General features: G+C 35.9%; 2 protein-coding genes across 8 annotated transcripts in view; one reads left to right on the forward strand and one right to left on the reverse strand.

The window, feature by feature from the left end:
- Positions 1-10,267, reverse strand: part of AHR (aryl hydrocarbon receptor) — a 47,691-nt gene extending 37,424 nt beyond the window's left edge. The window contains exon 1 of the mRNA XM_015133933.3: positions 9,509-10,267. Within this exon, the coding sequence (XP_014989419.2) occupies positions 9,509-9,573 (65 nt within the window). The 5' untranslated portion in view covers positions 9,574-10,267. The remainder of the gene's footprint in view (positions 1-9,508) is intronic.
- Positions 9,551-24,779, forward strand: part of LOC106997514 (uncharacterized) — a 76,512-nt gene continuing 61,283 nt past the window's right edge. For 3 of the 7 annotated variants that reach the window (XR_013415911.1, XR_013415912.1, XM_077998050.1), the window contains exon 1: positions 9,551-9,778. Coding sequence is in view for 2 of the 7 variants with exons in the window: in XM_077998050.1 (XP_077854176.1) it covers positions 9,551-9,778 (228 nt within the window). In the remaining 5 variants the exon portion in view is untranslated. Of the gene's footprint in view, positions 9,779-10,389; positions 10,525-10,796; positions 10,955-13,528; positions 13,637-22,775; positions 23,014-24,779 lie in introns of those variants that run through there. The other 4 variants (XR_001443712.3, XR_013415913.1, XR_013415914.1 and 1 more) reach the window with 4 other exon arrangements.

Genomic DNA, 24,779 nt, shown 5'->3' on the forward strand with positions numbered 1-24,779 from the left:
GCAGAAAGAAGATGAAAAGTAAATATTTCTACAAAAAAGGTAATACATCGGTAAAATGATGTGCGTGTGTGTGTGTGTGTGTGTATGTATGTATTGACAGATACCATCTCCAGATTGTTTGTACAACTGTGTATATAATAGAAATTGGTGATGGTTCCCCTAGCTATCTTCCCCTAACGATACTGCATTTATAAACAAATTTCGAGTCACACCTAATTACTGCATTTCTCCACTTAACCAACTGAATTTCAAACTTTGCCTATAATGCTTGTGTACCTCATTGTGTAATTCTCTACTGGTTAATTAATAACTGCTAACAAGTATTTATTTATATACATCACATCCTGGACAGCCCAGGTAAACACTTTTCTCCTAAATATTCAAAAAGTGCTATGGGAGCTAAGCAGAAGCAGGAACTGCTTGAAAAAAGATTTTACAGAAAAGGTGGTATCTGAGATGGATCTTGAGGGAGGGACAGGATTTCAGGAGGAGGCATAACTAAGCATTGGTGAACTGTGAGAATTCCCCCATTTGAAGGGAGAAACACAGGGAGAAAGAGAGAAATGAAGAAAGGTGGTTGGGGCCACATTCTTTCAACAAATATTGAACACCTATCAAGTGCCCAGTACAGAACACTTACAGGTGAACAAAATATACAAAAGCTCCTGTTGTTATGGAGCTTACATCCTAGGTGGAGGATGGAGAAATAAACAAATAAACAAATAAACATACAACTTTTAGGGCGGGTGAGTGCTAAGAAGAAAAATAAAGCAAAGTAAGAAACTAAGGGGTGACAGAGGTGATGCTGGTTTGGACAGCCTAGGAATGTCTCTCTGATGAGATGTTTCAGCACAGACATGAGTAAAACAAAGTGAGCCATGTGGGTGTCTGATGCAAAAATGTTCAAGATAGAGGAGATAGCAAAGTAACAGTAGAAAATCGGACTTAGGCATCTGTTCTTAAGTGTTGAGCTGGGATTTACAAGATTAGCTTGTGTTTTACCAAGCTGACTCTGGTGATAGAGAATACAGAAAGCAGGGCAGGGTTCGCTGAAGTTAGGATTCTGGGATGCCAGAAACTTCTTTCTAAAACATAAATCTGACTATGTCACTCCTCTGATTAAAATCCTTCAGTAGCTCTGAACTGTCCATGTTCCTTAGCTTGGCACGCAAAATCCTTCATGATCTTTCTAGCTTCATCTACCCCTCTGGCTTCATTTATTCTAGTCAAAGCCATTTTTGTCTATTCTACCCCAGAGCTAAGAAATTACTTACAGTTACAACATGTGGTTTGGTGCTTTCATACAACCTCCTTGTTATGTTCCATCCGGTTCAAGTCCCCGCTCAAGTACATCACTTTCATGAAGTCCTCCCTGACCAACCTCACAACGGATTAGCAACTCTGCCCCATTTGACTTCTTATACAAATGCCTTATACAATGCTTCCATTAAGGAATACTCCATAAAAACAACTTCACATAAATAGAAAATGTGTATATAATCCAGTCCTGCACTCTTGGTAGCTTTCCAGTAATGATTATGAAACACTGGAGAGAAGAAAGTAACACAAACACTGAAACAAGGCAAGATGCTATGATATAGGGAAAACCAATAGTAACATAAAGGTATCCCTTCATGTGGTACTGCTGCCTATCTTGTGCTGGCTCTTTACAATATTCAACCTCACACTAGCTTCTGAGGCTTGCTTTTCATAATGCAAAATTGTCTACATTTCTAATGTATTACTACTTGTCTTATAAAGTATTTAATATGAGAGCAAATTTCCATTGTCAAGTAACCTAATTGCTTATGCTTGTTTGCCTAACACCCTTATTTCTACATAAGCTTGAATCATTTTTGTATCCTTAATGCCTAGCATAGTGCTTGACACAGAGTGGATTCTCAATTAATGTTTGCTGACCAAAAGTGCCAAGAAAAGAAATGATTACAACCTGACCAAAGGCAGTGACAGTGAGGTTAGGAAAGGACTGGCTTGAAGAGAGATTTAAGCCAGACTCAAATGTTCACTGAACTAAACTAACTCGGTATAGGAAGTAAGGAAGAGGAAACCATTGAGTGAGGAGAGGTTGCAAATGGTTCTGCGATTTGTAGCTTGGAAAAACAACTACATTTCCTAATGAGAGCTGTACCAGAAAAGGAAAAAGTGACTTGAGGATAGACCTCAGTAATACCAACACTTAGGTATAGGGCTATGGAAGAGGTGTAGACACAGAGGAGAAATGATAGACAGGAAAAGAACCAGGGTAGAATATTTTGGAGGTCATAGAAGAAAGTCAAATACACAGAGGAATTAAGGTCAGGGCTGAGAAGTACCCACTGAACTTAACAATTCAAATGTACTGGATTTGAAGCTTTTAAAATGCCAGATTGTTAAAGCTAACAAAGGTAATGCGTTTGACCCACTTTTTCACTGATTTTGTGAGAAATGTACAGATTTTGTGAAAATATTTAATATCTATCCATACATCTTGAAGATATACAGAACAATTAAAAATAGAAAGTAATCTTACATTAACTACACTTGACTTGGATTATGCTAATATTTTTACTTTTGTATTGTCTTCGAATCAATACCAAAGGACACTGCTAACCATTATTTAAGGAAAAGGCTGTTTGAAATATAAATAAACATCCCTGTAAGATTGGATTTGGGAGCTCTAGAGTTCAAATATCTCCTGAAATAGACCGTATGATGTTGGTCAGGCAAAGGAGCAACTTATTATTTTTTGAAACCTTTACCTCAAAAATCTTGTCCCAATCTGTAACCAAAATTGTTATGAAATCAAGACTCTAGCTGACTGCATGCCACGCTTCTGTTTAGAAGCCCTGCAAGCCTTAACTGATGGCGGTAACAGACCCAACAGTATGCCCAATGCCAGTTTGAATGCTATCTTGAAAGTCTTTTAAGATCTCCATCAAAAATGTCTATAAGGTTCATCATTTGTAGCCAGTGTTTGAAGTAAAGCTGAAAAAATTAAACAAGTTTAATCATAAATATAACTGTTTTATATAATATTTGTTATAAAACCTCAAAATGACATGCAAAGATATGGTTTCAGTAATCCTATGAGATTAAAATGACATTTTTTAACAAGAGATTACCTCTTACAGTACTGAGTTTGCTCTATCGGATTTTTCCTCAGGGTGATTTAATCTACTCTTACTGCTTTGGTCTACTTACCCATAACTTGTTTATCTTTATTTCCAGTACCTGTACCTGACTGCCCTTCCATTCACATTCCCCAGGAGTTGGGCACCCACTTCTCAGCACTAACTATGGTGTTACTCTCCATCCAACAGCTAGGAAATCTGAAGTATTCCTCAATAAAATCCCCCTACCATACTACCTACACCCAATAAAGCCCAACTCTTAACCCCATTCATTCTTCATTTCCTTCCCCCAGCTTCAGTGCATCCATATTTATCTCTGAATATAAATTTCAAATATTTACAATCATAAACTACATACTTAATGTAATGGAGGGAACACATAACACAAATAGATCCCAACTTCACTATTAGGCTGAACACAGCTGGATATTTTATTTCCCTATATGAGTCAAAAACATCTACAAAAACTTCTGAGAATTCTGGCTGGAAGCCACTTTTAATGAGTCAGAAGTCGTCTGCCACCCTCCTGCTGCTGCCCTATAATTGTGATGAGTTCTTTCCTTTCCCTTTTGTTTGCTATACCTGAGGAGAGATGATGAAATATAAACAGCATAGTTTCTAGCACAAGACATTAGCAGGGAAAATCACGAAAATGAAATATGGCCTAGAAACCACTATAAGTTCCATAATCCTGAAAAACTCATTGTTTCCCTTTCCCCCTTCTTCTATGCAAATACACGTTTTTATTTCCCCTTAAACCCACATAAAATGTATCTACCTTACCAGAATCACTAAAACATTCCAAAAAAATTTTAAGTGGTAGTTAATTGTTAAATTAGCACATCTCAAATATGTACTATGTGCATGGTACTATACTGGGAAGCTCTCGTAGCTTCAAAGCCAAATGATAGTCTTATCTTTAAAGACATTCTTTTTCCTACTAGGAGGAAATATATTTTATAACATGGCAAAATCAAGCATAATATATTGCTCAGAAACACAGGTGCTGTAAAAGAGTTCATGGAGATGTGGCATCTAAATCAGGTCTTAAATACAGGAAAGACACTTCTGTTTCCGTGACGGTAGAATACCTAGCTTTCTGCAATTACCCTTCTCTTCCAGAAAATCACACCAAAACAAGAAAAGCAGGAGCCAGAAACACAAACTCTGACTCCAATGAACCTAAGAGACAGCTAAACCCAGACGCAAATAAACAGGAAGATGGTAGAAAAGAAATCAATAATAGCATAGAACAGGAAGGAAAATGTAATCACAGTATATTACTTAGCTCAACAGTAAACACCATACAGTCAAAAATAATACAACGCTAATGTGTATGTAATCTAAAATTGTGATAAAACATATTGGGAGGATGGGGGAAGGTGAAAAAGGTTAAGGAGAGACAAGAGAGGGCTAAAATCCCTAACTACCACAGTAAGACATCAAAAGATAAGGTCTAACATGCTATACTTAAGATGTGCCACATATATAATTGACTTTTGAAGTCTGCCAGTGTTATTTAATAGGAATACATTTTAAAACAATATTTCAATAGAAAGAAGTAAGAAGAACAAACTAAAAGACGACTGAAAAATGTAAGACAAAACAAACGAATATGTAAAGGACAACCTAAGTAGAAAATCTGCTAATGTAAGTGCTTCTCCTATACACAACCATGATCCCAACATATAACTTTAATCACCAACCACACTTTTGCCTATGAAAGTGACAATAATACTTTTTAAGCAAAAATGCAAGGACATAGTCACATCCCCAGATTGATGATGGGAATGTAATTAGCAAATTTTTCTTAATCTGACACTACCTCTTGGAGTGTACAATTTGGTTCAACCTTAAAACAACACATACTTTACTATACTAAAATTCCGTTACAGGAATTTTGTCCTTAAAAAATGAATTTGCATAAAAATTTACATGCCCCAAGGGTATTCTCTGAAATATTAAAGTATTAAATGGTTGGGCATAAAATTTCCTCCCAAAACAAAAACAGTTAAATAAATTACAGAATATTAGCACAACAGAGTATTATGCCGTCTTTAAAAACAAACAACATTTCAAAGGGGAAGGGTGGCAGGCAGCAAATCTGTAAGACAGGAGAAAAGACTCTAAGATGAAAGGACGTAAAACACAAGTATGGAGATAAGCAAGTACAAATTATGTATGGGAAATGACAATTTATTTCAGCTGTAACACTATCCGAGCAGAAACAGTGAAAATCCCTAGGATATGGCTGTACTGCATGCATCACTGAATCTGTTCACCTGGATAGTACGAACGCAAGTCAGTAAGAACACAAGCTTTGAAGCCAAAAGACCTGGGATCCAATATCCAAACTCTTTTTCATTACCTGAGCAACTCTGAATTTGAATCTCAGTTCCCTATGTATAAATTTAAATCCTACTACCTTTCTTTGGTACTATTAGAAAAATGAAGAAAATGATGTAAAGAACTGGGCACGCTTTTATCAGAATAAGTGCTAATAAACAGTCATTTTTTGTTATGTTAAGCCACTAGCAAAATATCAATTTTAAAAGAAGCGTGGAAGTAGAAAGGTACTGTTGTAAAAGATTTGTATGGTATTTACTTCTAAGTAACTGTCTTAATTAAATACATGAGTAAGCACGTACTATGTAAATTTATTCACCAGTGAAGTAGCACATTTCAGCTGTAGCCGTAATTGAGAACATAATCATATACTGCCTCTTACTGTTTCACGGGAGAATTGATTGTTCTGTGATAATGTAAGCTAAAAGAATAGAATTTATGTTTCTGTTTCATTTATATCTTTAGCAGTCTTCACAGTTTATATATATTTTTTGTTCCGTTTTAGTTGTGAGAGTAGCAGTACAGGTGCTGACTGTCCTGCTTTATTGGTTGAGAAACTTGCCCAGATCTATAACAGTGAAGAAACTAGACCTCATTTTTTAGTTTAGATCCAGTGCTTTCAATTTATACCTGCTTCCTCTTTTTGCCATTTAGTGTCATCTATAACTAAATACTTTCACTTACTTCATTTCATAGTCCTAACAAGCAAGTGTCCATAACTACTATGTGTATGCTACCTAAATCAAGCTATTTGAAAGAAAAATGATGGAGAAATAATTGTGTAAATGAAAATACCCATTCTTTTATTTTAGATGCTATTTTAAAAACAGCACCATAAATTTATATAAAACATTTAATGAATATTATGTAAGTAATACAATTCAGTATTACATGTATGAAATTCATGACATTTAAAAAGAATGAATAGCAAGACAGAAAATGCTTTTATATATTATTATTAATACGTTAATAGAAGTAAAAGTTTTTATCAGTATGCATTTTAAAGAAGGATCAGCTAAGGCTCAGAAGTCACTTTCAGTTCTGACACTTCATGATGGCTTAATCACCACTACAGCTGGTATCATTTTAAAGTGTAGATCCCCTTTTCTCAACACCTATTATTTGCCAACATACAGTGCTAACTTTCTATGTATAGGTAAGCTGAAATCCATTACAACTTATTCTTTATGATTAAAACCTTAAAAATACAAAAATATATCCAAAATTATCACTAGGGAAAAACATTCTATTTAATTCTATAATGGCCTTTTTGACTATCTTCATGAGACAAAATAAACAAACACTTTCGTTTCCAAAGAGAATAAAATAAACACAGTATTTGTTCTCTTTTTCTGAATAGGGTTACTAAGTATGGGGCAACAGTCTAAGGAAAGTTAAAGTAGATTCTATAATGAAGGTTATCTTTGATATTTTCTTCTTTAAAGTAGGAACATGAATTAGATGTAAAGTTGCTTCAGAGCCTTTAATTTCCCAACTTTCATTACTCCCAAAAGAAAGGAAACATTTATTGAGAGTCTACTATGTTCAAGATACTTCAGTGGGATTAAATTGAACACATTTAAAATGTATTTCCTACTAATAAAGATAATTTTCAACGTGAGAGCCGCCACTAGGGGGGGTTGATTTTTCTTAATAAATTCATCTCAAGACTGAAAGAGCTTCAGGTTAAAATTGTCAACTACTTTAGTCCAAAATTTTATGGGATATATATATATATAATATATATATGTAATATAAAATAAACATATACCATAAAATTTATATTTAAATAGTTGTCTTTTTAAACAGTCCTGTAATTATGCTACAGCATATTTTATCTGTAAATAACATAAAATGGCTCTCATTTAAGAGGTCAAAGTTAAGTAGGTCTGGATAGCATTTTCAGCTCAAAACAAGATCTATTTTCCCCAATGTTGGCAGGTTTTAGGGCTCATTAGGTCACAGACTAGTAGTTTAATTTTAAAACTCAAATTCAATATCAAGTTTAATGACTTCATTTCTAAAATAAACTTTGATTTACTGCATTATAAAGTTAACAATTTTTCATTCAGGTAAAAATAATTTATATAAACACTTTCACTTGATAAAGAAAATACCAGCACTAGCCTTTTCTTACAGAGGAAGCTGGTGATATTTAAGGCATTTGTATGATTAGAAGCAATATATGGTGCTCAGTAGAGATCTGATAAACATCTATGCTAACAAAATAAAATGTGGGTGAATGGGAAAAATACTTTTGTTATATTGTAAGAAATTAATACAAGCATATTAAAGACTAAGAAAGTATATTAGGATAATCTAATAAAAAGTACATTTTACGCAAAGTAACTAAAATCCATAAATGTTAAACTGTATAATGAATACAAAATTATGGCATTTGTTTTTGTTTACAAAGCCACCCAGGTCCTTTTATAACACCCTAACTGAAACCCAGTATCTTAAAAACACATCAGGGAAAGCTTCCTGTTTTCTCACTATACACATAAAACCTATGACGTCCCTATTATATATGATGCTAAGTATATTATTGCATTAATAAACACATAGAACAGACATTTGTGATGCCTCCCAACTTTAACCATGAAGGACAATGTCAAATAAGACAAACATACTTTAATATAAGAAATCATTCTACAAAATTAAAAGTATTATAAACCGATGTCTCAAACTGCCAAGGTAGAAAAACTGCTGGTTTGACAACATTCCCTTAAAACACACTCTATCATAAAACTTCCATATTTTAATCAGTCTATTTACAGATTATTATCCTCTGTTAATGCCAATTCACAAGTCTAGTTCTGAAGAACTATGATAACTGAAATTCTGAAAGGAAACTAAAATTTTAGAATGAAACTTTAAACCAATAACTGGTTTTAAATGTAAATCTTAAAGTGTTATTTTTCTGGTTCCCATTAGTGACAGTTGGAGTCTAAGCAAAATGCACACTTCTGATTTGGTCTGAGAGGACGTTTAAGAGTTCTTAAAATTGTTTACGAAAACTTGAAAAACATGCAGGTAAAGCAACTCAGAGATAAAACTAGAAATAAAAAAATTGGAACAAACACATGAATACAACCACCACACAACAGGAAAAGTTTCCAGCACGGATACTTTTTTCTGACACACAAGAAAATAAAGTATTTGCCATCTCACACAAATATTCCACCAAAATCAACTGACAACGACAAAAGCAAGTTTGTACTCACTCAATTAGAACAAAACTTTGAAGGGGAAAATAATTAGAGGTAAATGTTAAGAATGAAAACCACTCTCAAATGCAGTTCTAAATCTTTTATGTTACAGACTCTAAAGCCACCCCAAAAGTGATAAGCAAGCTTCCGAAAAAGATGTCTGAAGAATACAAATCCTCCACCGTATCCTGTCCGTTGCATCCACTCCCACCTGCTACCACGTCTATCCACTTTACCGATATGGTCACGATGAGCGCTACAAAACTGCTGCCAAATAAGTAAATAAGAGCGCAACAGAAAGCCAGTAGGTGGGGACCAAAAAGTACCTTTAGAGGCACTCAGCCCCTTCGTAAAAGTCAGCACGTGTTTAGCTCTTTAAAACATCTCGCCCTACCAAACTCTACCAAGAATGAGAATTAAGACTGTCCTCTAACCTAACGCATGCGGATATTAAAAGTGGAAGGAGATTTCAAGACAGGTTTATACTAACTAATCCATTAGCCCAAGGCAGATCAGAGCTGTCAACAAATCAGGACCAAATCAGAGAGAACAAAGTTACAAATGTGAGAGGGTGTGTATGCACCGGTGCGGGGGAAGAGGATGGGTGGAAGGACAATTTTTAAAATGCAATCATTGAAAACGCGAGAATTCAAGTCCTCGGTCTCCCGACCGGCCTCCAAACCTCGATTCCACGGGCAGTGCCGGGAATGAACCTAATCCTCAGGATCGCAGGGATTTGGGGGCGGGGTGGGGCTGCCTCCCGCACCCGCGTGCCTGTGCGCCCAGCCCCCGCGATGAGGACGCGCTCGGGACACTCACGTTTTCTGCACCGGCTTCCGCCGCTTGCGACTGGCGTAGGTGATGTTGGCGCTGCTGCTGTTCATGGTGCCCAGCCGACGGCGGCGGCTACTCCCCGGGCACTGGCGGCCGGGTCCCCGGGACCTGGTGTCTGCCGGGACGACGGCGGCGGCAGGCGCCGGGTTCCGCGAAGCCGCGCCCGCTCCACCTGCGTCCTCTCCAGACAGTGGCGTGGGCGCTGCGCCTCCGCGCCTCGGCTACCGCAGGCTCCCGCAGCCCGCGCCAGTCCAGGTGAGCTGCCCGGGCCTGGCGCCGAAAGGGGGGGCAAGGGGCGGAGACCCGCGAGCGAGGCGGCGCAGGTGCCGTCTACACCGGCGGAGGCGGCGCGGCAATGCCCGCAGGTGAGGCGGCCCGGGCAGAGGAGGAACCTGGGCCGTCTATTTAGAATCCTGGCCTGGGTCGCTCACGGTGCCGCCGCGCTCCGTGACCGTAGCCGCGGCCCCTTGGGTGAGGGAGGCGCCGCCGCGTTGCTCCCGGGACTTCCCAAATCCTGGGTGCTTCCCGCCTGCGGAGCTCGGGGGCCAGCCACCAGTCCCGGCTGCTCCTAGCTTACGTTCGGCTACACAGCTGCCCCTGGTCTGAGCTGGCGGTCCGGGGCACGCTCTCGGAACAGAGCGTCGAGGGGACTCCCCAGCCGCTGCCTCCCGCCGCCGCGCGCACCGGCTGAATAGCACAAGCACCCCCGACCCCTCACCGGCCCCGCCCCGCCCAGATCCAGCGTAGCCCCGCCCCGTCCTGCTTGCCCCCGCCCATCTGGATTCCATTCCATCTTCCTTGAGGGCCCCACCCTCATCCCGGCACGTGATGACGCAGGACGTAACGACGCCCCCCCGCCGGTAGCCATCTTCGTGCATAGGCAAACTCATTGTAGCTAGACTATACAAAGTATATCAAGATATGCCAAATATAGAGCTTAACTTCGCCTGTTTGAGAGACGGTGGTTCAGCTGACTTGTGGCTAAGAATTACAATTAACTGGTAGACAACCAATGGGACTATATATTTTCCTAGTTGGGGAGGCTTCAGAAGGCCAGATTTCAGTTGAGACTTGCAGGCTAGGGGTTTTCTTGACCTTTTTTGGGGTGGGGGGAAGTCTTTTCAATAGACAGGAAAATAGATAATAAGGGGACTATTATGTGTTGTGTCATGGAGGACAATGTGGAAAAATATTGGGAGTAGTTAACAGTATTGAATGCTGTTGAGAAATTCAAATTAGAGGAGAACTGAAAATGTCATTCTTGTCTTCTCAGTGTGTAGTCATTGATAATTTTCGTGAATGCTGTGTTGGTGGGGTAATGGGCCTGCAAATAACATTGAAGTGGGTACAGGATTGCTGGAGATGATGAAATGGCATCCTCAAGCAGACAATTCTTCCAAGTTTAACTGTGGATGAGAGACACATCAGATGGTATGTAGGGGGAGTGAAGGGTTAAATGAGGGTTTTCTAGTTTTGTTTTGGTTTAGTTCTTTAATGGGTGATACTGAGCAGCTTAGAGGGGTGGAGATAAACTATGTAGGGAACCTGAGGGAACAGTTAAGGAGTGATAGATATTAAGATAGCGAAAGCAGGAGGGAATGAGTGCCAAAGCATAAATGGGAGATTAGGACTAATAGTTTAGATACTAACAGAAACAGCACTTCCAGTACTTTGCTGTTCAGAGTACTCCACAGCTTCTTATGAGAGTTATAAGAAATGCAGACTCTTTGGGTGTCCATATTAAATCAGACCCCGAAGTTCACAAGAACTCCCAGGTGATTCAAATGTACATAAAGTTGGAGGAGCAGTTCTCTACCATAGCTGGAGGAAAGGATGGTGGGTGAAATGTAGTAGGCTACTAAATTTTGGATCAGAAAGATGAAGGAGATGGAACAAAGGGTATTCTAGCATGAGCTACAAAAGAACAACTGTGTTTTGTGGTTGATGATCTTTGTTTAATTTTAGAAGAGCATAAAGTAAAAGTGATCTGGGAAGTGACAACAGGGAAGTAGGTGGACATCCACTCTATATCCTGGATGTGTGATAAGAGAAAATAATCAGGCAGTATTTGGGAGAGCTTATAGGAAAGTGATAGCCTCAGTAAGCCAGCTTTCAGTTTAAGGAAAAAGATGGAGCAAATTCCCAAAGAAGACAGTGTACACTGGGAAAGTTTGATGTTTATGAATTAGCAATTGCAGAGGCAAAATCAACCATCTCTATTTTCCCTTCTCTTTCATTTCTTCATTTCTCTATGCTTACTCAAAACGTGTAAATGTAAAAGAGTAATTTCTTCCTAGCTAGGAACTTGAAGGGTGAAAATTTTATATCAAAACATAATATATTGATTCTGTAGCTTATAACTCCTCTTCATAAAAGAGATGTACTAAATGCAATGAACCAATCTTAATTTAGAGATTTAAAAATATCCTACCCTTTTTAAAGTTGTTGGCTATTAGGTACAGTCATTTTCCACCGTATTTTGACTTTCATACCCTTATTTTTTATGTTTAACTTTAGGGTTATTTTCATTATCCAGAAGTCATATGCTGTATTATGTTACACAGTCTTAGTTAAGTAACAGATATTTGCATAATTAAGATTAAAATTGAATATCAATAAAATTCCCAGAATTCATTTTGATAGTAACTGAACTTAACAGTTTTGCTAGTATGTGAATAAAACTTGTATAGTGTAATGCCATTTAAAAAAAATGAGCTGCCATGATCTAGAAACTTCCTGTACTGGCACTGTGGAACATGGTTCTCAAAATATGGTTTGTGGCCATCTGCTAAGATTTAAAAATTTTTTTGTGAGCAGTTTTTTTTTTTTTTTTTGTAGTTACATGATTTTTTTTCTCATAACAATTAATTTGGCTATAAGAGTCAGTGAACATTTGATTACCTTATCCAAAGAACATCCTTTTAATCAATTGGGTTGATCTTACTTTCTGAGGTTTCAGATGCAGCTGTATGTGTATGGGTTTCTTTCTCCTGAGAAATAGTATGAGAAAAATGTTTTAGGAATGCTATTATAAATATCAGCTGTTCTTGAATAAAGGAAAATAATCAAAATGAATGCTCAACCTATTCTATCACAGTTCATTTCACTAAGCAAGATTTTGGCCCCATATAATATACCAGACACTGGGTTATGGTAGCGATATCAGACATGTTCTTTCCTCTTTGAGCTTCCATTCTAACGAGAGAGACAAGAATTAATCAGATAGTTACACAAATGAATGTATACTTACAACTGGAACAAGTACTGTGAAATGAATACTCTGAGATTGTATAATAGGTGGATTTGACTTGGTAAGGGGAGGTTACTATGAGGGAGCTTGAACTGAGTTTTGAGGCATGGGTAGGCATTTTATAGGTGAGCTGGGGAGGAAGGGGTATTTCATGCAGACTGAACATGTATCACTTTTTAATCTCCTCTTCAATGCTGCAGCTCCTTACTTCAGGCCCTCAGAATTATCTATTTCACTCATACTCTGCTTTTACAGTTTACAGCATACATTGTAGCTATATGAAGTATTTTACAGAGGGTAGTCTATACTTCCTAAACTATGTACTGAGGCACCCCAGGAGCACCACAACAAACTTAGAGGGGCACTATCATGGAATATTTTAAATTTTCAAGGCCAACACAGTGACATCAGTTGGACACCATGCAAACCACTTTCTTGAGGTAGTTCAGAACTTCTACACATTAAATTGTACTTTATTCCTTTTGACAACATCATCATATCTTTGTGAGGCTGTGTTCTTGTAAATTGCTGTAATAAAACACAAGGACTATGGGAAAATTACTGTAGAACAGGAATGAGGGTAGTGGATTCCAAGTTTATTCCAAGATTTGAGAAGTTATAAAGTGCTCAACAGATGTGCACATCCCATTAAGAATGAAAAATGTTAATGTATATTACTTTTTAAATAGCTACTAAGTTGTTAGGATAGACAAACATAAGTTTGGATTTAACTGTTTAATAAATGGAACTGTTAGGTGTTTCTTTTAGCTTGCAACACCATGAAAAAATTACTGAGACACTACGAATGCTGTGAACTGAGAAAGTTTGGGACCTTTGGCATAACTAAATCCTGCATTTAACAGGTGAGAAACTTCAGGCCCAGAGAGATCAAGTGCCGTGCTAATCATAGCCTAGAATCTGGGTCTTGTGACTTCTACTCCAGTCTAAAATGTATAACTTATCTCACTTTGAACTGTTCTGATTCATTTATTAAAAATAATCAGTTTACACATTGCTTGCTTTTACTCTTAACACCAAAGAACAGACATAGACATCTAAATGCTTAATGTCTTCTTCAGTTGCTTGGATACAACAGTGTCATAGAAGCCACAGAGAAGTAATTAATAGATAATGCTAATCTTAATTCTGACAAAGAAACTACAATATAGGAATAATTTGTTATTAGTCAGAATTTTTTTAATTCACTTATGGATAATGCTTTGTTGTAAAAAACATTTAGGTTTTTAACACGTGAAAGTACATTATTAAAATGTTAACATGCAGTAAGTTTGGATTTCGATTTTTTTTCTTTCCGGCCCTTTAATTCTCACTAATTTAAAATTTGATTATGGGGAAAGTTATAAAAAAAAGCTTTGTGTTTCACGTGCTAAGATTCATGTCTAATTTATTAAACATTTTATTAAAATATATATGTATAAATATCATTTTTACTAAAATCCATTTAACTTTGGAGATAAATATATTTGGAATCTATATAACAATACATACTTTCTGCATTTTAAATCACGATATAGAAGAAACTGAAATTAAGATAAAATACATTTATTTAACAGAAAATTATTAACTTGATAAGAATAGCTTAAGGAAAAGTAACTTATTGTAAAACGCTGACCTAAAATATATAATTTAGATTTGCTAAACTTCAAAAGGCTATCATTCTTATTCATATTAAGAAACAAAATGTATTCTTTACTGAAAATGTTTAACAAATTTAATTAATACGTGGACAGTGGTTCTCAACATTTGTTGTGTATTGTAGTCACTTGAGAACTGTAAAAATTACTGATCCTTGGCTCCACCACAAAAATTTTTATTTAATTTATCTAGGTTGTGTCCTGGAATCAGGATTTTACGGGTGATAGAGGTATTGTGGCTATGTAACAGAAGATCCTTATTCTCAGGAAATACATGCTGCAGCATTCATATATATATATACATACACACATACACATACACACACATATACACAATTGTGAAAGGTATACAAACATTTGTGGTATTCTTTCAACTTTGCCATGTGTTGAAAAATTGCACAATAGAAAGAAAATATGTGCAAAAATAAATAGCCATGTACTTCCAAGTTAAAAAATTGAGAGAAAAAATATCTGAAGCCTGATAAGTGTTTCCATGGGAGGTCAGGACGGAGACATATTAGGCACCTAACTTTTACGTAAGATGAAGCTTTAGACCTTGCTCTAAATCTTGATATTACAGGAAACAGATGGAAGATAAATTTAAAAAGATTCAAAGTTTCTGCACTTCTCCAGTTTAAAAACAAAGTTAGAATCCCAAATCTCCATTGTACAGCCTCTGTGGACTGAAGAATATGTGTAGTTAGTTGTGCATTTCAAGAATTTAGCTGATTTATACTAACCACGAATTATTCATTTTGCTGTATTCACCAGTTATTTTACTAAGATGGTAATAGTTTCTAATGCCTTACTAATACCTTTTTGCTTGTTCTTATGCATCCACTTTCCTGTATATAATCGCTGACTTTTCTAAGACTTTCTAATGTATCAGTAGACAGGACTTATGTCTATAAGACTTACATGCTAAAATAATAGATTTTTTTAAAAAAACTTTTGGAACAAATGTTAACTTGTACTGCAAGTTAAATCTTTTCACATTAATACTATGCAAAACAGCTGCTATAAGTAATATTCTTAGGACTCTCCTCACTCAGATCCTATACCAAGCATCAGAAATACCTGCCATTACCTGATTGGTAAGTTGATGAAGGAGATCTGGTTACATAATTATTCAAGGGGATATAGCTGAGGGTGGAGTGTCCTGTAAAACAGAATGGTCTCCACCCTTCCCTCCTAAAGCAAGCTGTAGGAATTTTCCTTGTAAAACTTTAAACTTTAGTTGAGTGGTCTTCCTGCCTGAATGTAGATGGAGCTCCCATCTGCCTTCACAGAAGCAAGGGCTTCTGATGAAAATGAGTAGGAAGGATTCAATTTATTCCCAGATCTTGGACAAATCTCTTACATTCTTTTAATCCTGGCTTTTGGTTGAATTCATTCTGGTAATCTGAGTCTTTAAATAAAGAATTACATAAAGCAAATATGTTTCAGAGAAAAGCATGTGAATCGAATAATTATTTTGGGATACATTGGTATTTAAAGAAATACCAAGTAGATTATAATGTAAACAATCCCTATCTAAACTCTTCAGAAACTAGGGTTTTCAAATATTCATTACATATTTGTGTTGCATTTTTCCATATTATTATTTAAACACATTTTGTGAGTGGTCATATTTATGCCAGCTTTTTGTATAATTCTTTGAAGCAAATCTCCTCTATTAAAAGAAAGTCGACATACATCTGTATTAGTAAAAACACCAATCTGTATCCTGCTAGAGTGCTTTGATTGTATATGTAAAGCAAATGAATGATATAAAATGCAAACTTTGATTTTTTTTAGTTACTCTTGAACAGTTCAGACAAATGTTAATTTCAGTAAGAACTGCATTAACAAGATGATGAGAAAAATGGAGGTCAGTATAGGGTAATTCAATCCCCCAGACCACTTTGTTTTAATTAATATTTGCCTATTTTAGGATACAAAAAGGTTGACATTCTGATAGAATTTTCTCAAATCTTTATAAACATGCCCTACATGAAATATTAATAAAAGAAATAGCCTCACATACAACAGTTTATGCTTAAAAAGTTTGTTCATACTGAAGGTATTAGCCAATTATGAAGTAGGTCGTGGTTTTAGGCACATACTCAGTCCTTCTAAAAGAAATGTCATTATCAGTCGAGCTAAAGGTGATTTTTTTCAATAATAATAAATAGTACTTAATAGCTGTAGCTTAATAGCCCTTTTCTTACCTTTTAGTATCTGCTCAACAAGATGAGGAAAATACATCAGTACACAAAGTGAAATACACTTCTCAAAACTGAGCACTTTATGTCATTACATCTTTAGGGTCGGGTCTCTAAGTGGCAATTTAAGTTTTATTTGGAAACTATACTGCTCAATAGATGACTAGAATAATAATGGTTAATTTGGTAATAAACAATAGCATTGAGCCAGTAATTTCTGAGTTCTATATTACTATATGTTATGCTCAGAAAAAATAGATGGTAAATATCTGTCACCATGAAATTAACACTTAATTTTTCATATTTTTTCTGCACATCCTTTTAATTAATAGTCAAAAAATAAGAAAACAAAAACAGAAAAGGAGTGTCAAATGTTGTTATTTTCCAATTAGCTCTTACTAGAGTCATGTACACCTCATTATTTTACCTAAAGAATAATGAAAAGCAATATCTTTGACATTGAAATATATGTCCAACATAAGTCTGTTTAAAAAGCAAGTGTTTAAAAAAGAATGTACACACACACACAAACATATATATATATATATATTAAATAATATATATAATTATGTATATATAAAGTCATTATAAAGGTGCCTTCAGCTTCTGTAGTTTACAACTTATGGTCTTTGGTAATTTCTTTTTGTTTGTTTTTGTTTTGTTTTGTTTTGTTTTTTGAGATGTAATCTCAGTCTATCACTCAGGCTGGAGTGCAGTGGCACAATCTCGGCTCACTGCAACCTCCGCCTCCCGGGTTCAAGTGATTCTCCAGCCTCAGTCTTCCGAGTAGCTGGGACTACAGGCACACGCCACCACACCCAGCTGATTTTTGTAATTTTAGTAGAGACAGAGTTTCACCGTATTGGTCAGGCTGATCCCGAACTCCTGACCTCAGGTGATCCACCTGCCTCAGCCCCACAAAGTGCAGGGACTACAGGCGTGAACCACCATGCCCAGCCTGGTCATTTCTTATAGGATACTAAATATATGGGATTACTGAGATAGGGATGTATTTTTTAAGTTCTACTCTCTAGCCCACTTACCAAATAATACTGCTGACTTTAATGTGAAAGATCCTTCAACAAAAAGAATATGCTATCACAATTTTTAATTATTTTTGTTTCTAATTTGAATGAATTTAGAAGTTAAACTGAACTTATTATTTTAGTTTCCTATGTAAAAAGCAAAGGAAAAAGCCTTATTGTGCGATCTGTCTCTCTAATATACCCCTCAACATTTTTATGTGTGTATATTATATATAGAGGTGTTTGTGTGTGTACACACAGAGATAGAGTGCATAATGACTTTCAGGAGTGAAAACAGTCTTTTACAAAAGATGGGTTCCAATGACAAATAAAAATGTTCAGAAAAAATCTCAGGATCAATTGTTTTCTCTAGCAAGCACCCCAAACTTCTCTCGAGGTTAATCACAGCCTTCACTGCTTTCTATGCTGAACACAATAGTTGTCTTTGATTTAAAAATATGTCAACTCTTACAAAGTTAATGTTCTGTATCTGATTAATATGTGGAGATAAATAATCTGTGAAACTGATGTAATCTAACCTACACAAGACTCAGAAACTTCTTTATTTGATCCTTAAAAACCACATACATTGTTTATTTTATATATATATATGTATATATATATATATATTTTTTTTTTTTGACGCGGAGTCTCACTTTGTTGCCCAGGCTGGAGTGCAATGGCGCCATCTCAGCTCACTGCAAGCTCCGCCTCCCAGGTTCACGCCATTCTCCTGCCTCAGCCTCCAAGTAGCTGGGACTACGGGCGCGCACCACCACGCCTGGCTAATTTTTTGTATTTTTAGTAGAGACGGGGTTTCACCATGTTAGCCAGGATGGTCTCGATCTCCTGACCTCGTGATCCGCCCGCCTCAGCCTCCCAAAGTGCTGGGATTACAGGCGTGAGCCACCGCGCCTGGCCTATTATATTTTTTTTTATATGCTCCTAGCACAAAACTACTAGATCCTCTTGATCTAACAACTTTTGGACAATAATTATTTCCTTGTTTAAAGAGCACAATCAAATCTCTTCTAACTATAATAATGATATCTACCTTTTATTTATATGAATTTAATCACCTCTTTAATTTTAACACAGTATTGTTGCTTAAGTCTAATCAGAAGTGTTAGGTAGTAATTTATATTTTTCTCTTATGGTATATGTTAGGAATTTTTGTACTTAGGTCAATGTATGTGCATTTTAAAATATGTTCCCCAAATTACTTTAAAGTGCATTTGAAATGAAAGTGATGATTTAATTGAATATTAATGAGATATTACTGAGGCATTATATTTTTTCATTTTGTCCAAATATTTTATTTGCACAGTTCCTGTTTTTAATTTTAATATTAAAGTACAAATCTGGGAATATTTGCTTCAGAGAGCTTTCATTCTACTTTTCTTTTATGTGTAATTAGAATTCAAGAGGATTTAACATCCGAAATCTTCCCTTTTTTAATGTTTTTCTGTATATAGTCAACAGAAAACAAAATAAAGATAAGGTGCAAATATTGCCGTATTGGTAGGTTTTACCCCAAAGAAGAAAAGAACACTAATGCAGTCTCTAATAATGTCCTTTCCCCCATTTTAATAAGAAGGTTTGTGTTGTTCTGACATTAAATGGATTAAGCAGCAAGCCTGCTGAGAAAAATACTCGAAGGTATTAAACCCTAGCAGTGTTGGTTTAACTGTAATTACTGTAAAATAAGATTAAGTCTGAGTTTGGAAGAAGAACTAGGTTTGACATAAGACTAAAAGGTAACGATGTTCACAGATGCCTGAATTAATGCTTCAGTGAAAAATATAATTAGCACAAGATTTGAAAATATGTCTCCTTTGGCAAATGTCTTCAGAGAGTAATCAGTGCTGTAGACTGATGTAGTGGAAAGAGCACTGGGCAAGTGGCCAAAATCTTTGAATTCAAGTTTGTTGCTCTAGCACTCACAAGTTCTGTGACCTTGGATAAGAAATTTGTAAAACCTTTGAATCTCAGTATGGTGGATATGGCCAACTGGCAACCATTTGCACTTTTTCATACTGTGTATTTCTATACTACAGCAGCTGGAAAGCTAAAAACTGCATTCTCCCAGATTCCTGTGCCATTAAACTTCTAAATGTAAATAAGTTTCATCCAATTAGATGCACTTGTTGAAATTCGGAGGCAAAAGTCAAGTGGAGGTCATCTTCCTGCTGCGTCCATTGTTTTCTGCTAATAAGTGAGATGTGAAAACATGATTTTTCTGTGATGGGTTCCAGCATCCGAGTTCTAGGGTCTGAGAGGCTGTAGGGGTGTGAGCAGTAGTGGCTCCCTGATCTCTTAATTATAGCTACAGTGGTATGATTTTGAAGTCAATAAATTTTGTAGTGACTTCTGGAGTCCCCACTTTTCTGATTGAAGCAAAGGTCATTTTTCTCTAATAAGTCAGTTCTACAGTGTTCTGGAAACATTTCTGAATTCCCAGCCTAGAGCCTCTCTCTCTAGTCTTTTCAAAGATTTAGTAAGCATGTTATTCCCTGTTTTAAATCCCTGTTTACTTAAAATACCTGAAACTTACTCTGTTTCCTGTACTAAAACCTAACTGACACACGTTCGAATTTCATTCATACCTTACGAAGTCTTTGAGAGGATTAAACCATATTAAGCATATTTAATATTGCTTCCTCTTTTGAAAGATAGGTATTCATGATATGAAAAGCCACCATCAAAATTGTCTCATGGCATTCTCTTGTCATTAATTTTGCTCAGCTAATATAGTCTAAACACAGTTTGTGAAGTATTAGTTCTCCTGGGCAAATAATGCAGAAGAAACAATTGCATATTCAGTTGGTATCTAGATTTTATAAATCTCCAGTTCCAAGAATGTCTGTGAGTTTTATGATACCTTTCCTATAAATGAATAGTTTTCACTTCAATTTACATTTTACTAGTATTTTTACTTTTTTTGCAGTGGTCATAATTAGAAGCACTATGGCTAATTCTGTAAGTGGAAGTGGAATGACACAATGCCATGTCTGGCAAGATTTGAGCAGATTTGGAAAAATGTTGCTCTGTCCTTTGATCTTATACTTTCTAAAGGAATAAAATAATTCTCCTCCCCCTTTTCAATGAATTTCTTTTTAGAAATATGTGTTGTTGTATCTATGGAGTCAAGAGACTTTTTCACCTTTAAACTAGCCCACATACTCAGCCCCTATTAAGGCACCAGTGTGCTTCATATCAGTTATTTCCTGACTTGATTCGTTGCCCTCCTGTTTCAGCCTGGCTTTTGGATCTTGTCTCCTTTTCTGTCTATGGCTTCTTCTTTGGCTTTTTGATTTGTAATCAGTCTTTTATTCTGCTTCTCCTAAAAGGGCTCATTCCACTGATATTTTTTTCCTTGAGACTTTCTTAGGGGTGTGTGTGTGTGTGTGTGTGTGTGTGTGTGTGTGTGTGTGTCTGTGTGTGTCTGTGTCTCCTAAGAAAGTTCCCTAAAATATTTATGTGTATATATACTTTAGTTTTCATCCCTCAGGACTTAAATTCACTTGAACCTTGACTACGAAAACACCCTTCAGTTTTTCCTCAACAGGTGAACTCAGAAAACAGGAGAATTACACTAAGTACTCATTACTTTGCTAGATAATTTTATAGATTGGACAGAATAAACTACATCAAAGTTTCCAGTGCTCTGTGCATGAAAGCTTATTCATTTACTTCCACATGTATAAAATTACATCATATGATGGAATAAAGTTTTCATCTGTCATTTGTTTTTATTTATTTTTGAGACAGGGTCTTGCTCTGTCACCTGGATTAGAGTGCAGTGGCACAGCTACAGCTCACTGTGGTCCATGAGCTCTGTCACTGAGAAAACTTGGAAGTGACCAAATAAATAATATAAAATAATATGAAAGTAATTTTTAAGATGTTTAACCTCAACAGTACAATATTGAAGTATATAAATTCAAGTTAACTATATAAATTTAGTTCAGTTCAATGCACTTTGGTTAAGCACTTAAGATTTCACCAGCCTATTCTTCAATTACATGAGAAACATGGCTTATTGATTAAATGTCATAAACAATACAAGATATAAGTTATTGTGAAGAACATATGGCACAAACAAGTACTTCACAAGATGGATCTTATAGAATGGGTACAATTTAAGTAAGTGATGAGTAGGTTTTATAATTAAACATGATAAAGTGAGAAGTATGAGTCTGACATTGAGGAAATGAAGAAAATTAGTCTGATTGAAGTGGAAGGTATGTGTTAGGGCATGGGGAAAATACAACTAGATAAGCAAAGTTAGGTTAGTTGATGGGGTATCTTAGGATTGATACTTAAAATTGATTTGATGAACAAGGAGAAATTATGGGTTCTTGAGAAGGAAACTTGTGTGTATTTAGAAAAGCGTTTTCAGAACAGTTTGTGGGTAGTATTTAAGATGGGATGGGGAAATTGGAGGTAAATCTAAAAATCAGGAACTATTTCATTAAGGTTAGAATTAATAAAGAAATGATAGGTGGAGAATACGCAACATAGTGAGACTCTATCTCTATGAAAAATAAACAAATAGCTGGGTTTGGTGGCGCATTCCTGTAGTCCCAGCTACTTGGGAAACTGAGGTGGAAGGATCACTTTATTTTGTGTTTTCTGCTGACCATATACAGAAAAACATTTAAAAATGATTTGGTTTTCTGTTCTTGTGATAGTTTGCTGAGAATGATGGTTTCCATGGTCTCACTCATAGGTGGGAATTGAACAATGAGAACACTTGGACACAGGAAGGGGAACATCACACACCGGGGCCTGTTGTGGGGTTGGGTGAGAGGGGAGGGATAGCATTAGGAGATATACCTAATGTAAATGACAAGTTAATGGGTGCAGCACACCAACATGGCACATGTATACATATGTAACAAACCTGCATGTTGTGCACATGTACCTTAGAACATAAAGTATAATCTAAAAAAAAAGGATTTGGGATGTCAAATCCTCTTGAATTTTAATTACACATAAAACAAAAGTAGAATGAAAGCTCTATGAAGAAAACATTCTTAGATATGTACATTAATATTAAAAATATGAACTATGCAAATAAAATATATTTTTTCTTTTTTTCCCTTCTTTTCCCAGTGTTGTGAACTACATGTCATGGGATAACCAAAATTAAACCTGAAATCTCAGAAGAAACAAATTGTTTGAAGAAATTGGATGTGATTTTTTACAATTTTTCATTCAACTAAAACTTTGTGAACTGTTTTGTGGTTTTGGTCTTCTCTAAATTTTAATCTTTGGCATTTACTTCCAAAGTATCCCCCACTAAACTTCATAACATTTATTGTATCTCTTCGTCATTAAACTTTGATGAATTTACAGAGTGTCTTTTAATATTATGTTCTTGAGAAAGCTAAGTTCCCAAAAAATCCCACCACCTCAGGAACAGAATTTTCTAAAATTGTTGTACCTACCTAACTTACCTATTTTTGTCTAGAGTTAACTTGTCCTCAAAACAAAATTAATATTGTATTCCCCTTTGGACAAGGACACATTAAACATTTAGTGCAGCATGCACATTTTTCAGGGATGTAGAATCATAAACAGTTATTTATATACACTTCTTATGACATAGAGTGACTTTTACAATGTGCTGTGCTATTTAAAGGTATATGTTCACCACTACATATCATACCTGTGAAAACATTATAGGTTAGCTTTGATAATTTAAAATATTTTTGCTACAGCCAGTAGCTCTATTAATGATGATATGAAACTCTTGACATCTTTGTTATTGTGATTACATTGTATTTTTTCATATCTATTATGTGATATAGCAACCAACATATTAGTCATAATAATAATTTGGTAAGGAGTTCACACAGTTATTGGATGGAGTGCTGTGTCCATCCCTAGGTGTTTGTTATTGTAGTGATACTTAGAAGAAGCACATCTTGGTGTACCTACATTAGCGCAAATTTCACTTGTCAGGAAAATGTGGATAAAGTGGTCCTTTTGATTCATTAGCCCTATACAAAGTATTTTGAAAACAATATTTTAACAGACTTGTATCCTCTTTCCATATCTCATATAAACTGTAATTATTTTTGTTTCCCCCAAATGAATGAAAGCCATCTTTACCATTCAATCCTTTAAAAAAATAATAAGAATTAGTATTTATCGAATACAGGTCCTGTGCACTTTACATACTTTCTTTAATTTAGTCTTACAACAATGCTATGTAAAAAAGTACTTTTTTAAAAACTGAAATAAAATTTACGTAGCATAACATTTATCATTTTAGTGTTCAGTTCAGTGGTTTTCAGTATATTCACAAGATTATGAAGCTATCAGTACTAATTCCAGAATATTTTCATCATCCCAAAAAGCTGCTCCATATTCATTAGCAGTCACTACCCATTCCTCCTCCTTCCAGCTATTAGAAAATGTTGATCTATTTTCTGCTTCTATGGATTTGTATATTCTGGAAATTTCATATAAATAGGCTCATACAAGGCTGGATGGGGTGGCTCATGCCTGTAATCCCAGCACTTTGGGAGGCCAAGGTGGGCAGATCACTTGAGGTCAGGAAGAAACCCTGCCTCTACTAAAAATACAAACATTAGCAGGGCATGGTGGCGGGCACCTGTAATCCCAGCTACTCGGGAAGCTGAAGCAGGGGAATCGCTTGAACCTGGGAGGCAGAGGTTGCAGTGAACCAAGATTGCACCACTGCACTCCAGCCTGGGTGACAAAGGGAGACTCCATCTCAAAAAAAAGGCAGGGGTGGGAGGCTTACACAATATATGGTCTTTTTGATTAGCTTCATTCACTTACCATAATGTTTTTGGTTCATCTATGTTATAGCATTTTTAATGCCTGAATAATATTTCATTGTGCAGATATACCACATTTGTCTATTCCTTTCATCAGTTAATGGGCAATTGGGTTGTTTCTATTTGGGGCTATTTTGAATAATGCTGCTATGAATATTTGTATACAAGTTTTTATGAGAACATATGTTTTCATTTCTCTTAAGTGTATATCTAGAAAAATTACTGTATTATATGATAACTATATGTTTAACTTTTTGAAGAACTGCCGCACTGTTTTCCAAGTGGCTGTACCTTTTTATGTTCCCAT

Source organism: Macaca mulatta, chromosome 3, assembly GCF_049350105.2.
Source record: "Macaca mulatta isolate MMU2019108-1 chromosome 3, T2T-MMU8v2.0, whole genome shotgun sequence".
Taxonomy (NCBI): domain Eukaryota; kingdom Metazoa; phylum Chordata; class Mammalia; order Primates; family Cercopithecidae; genus Macaca; species Macaca mulatta.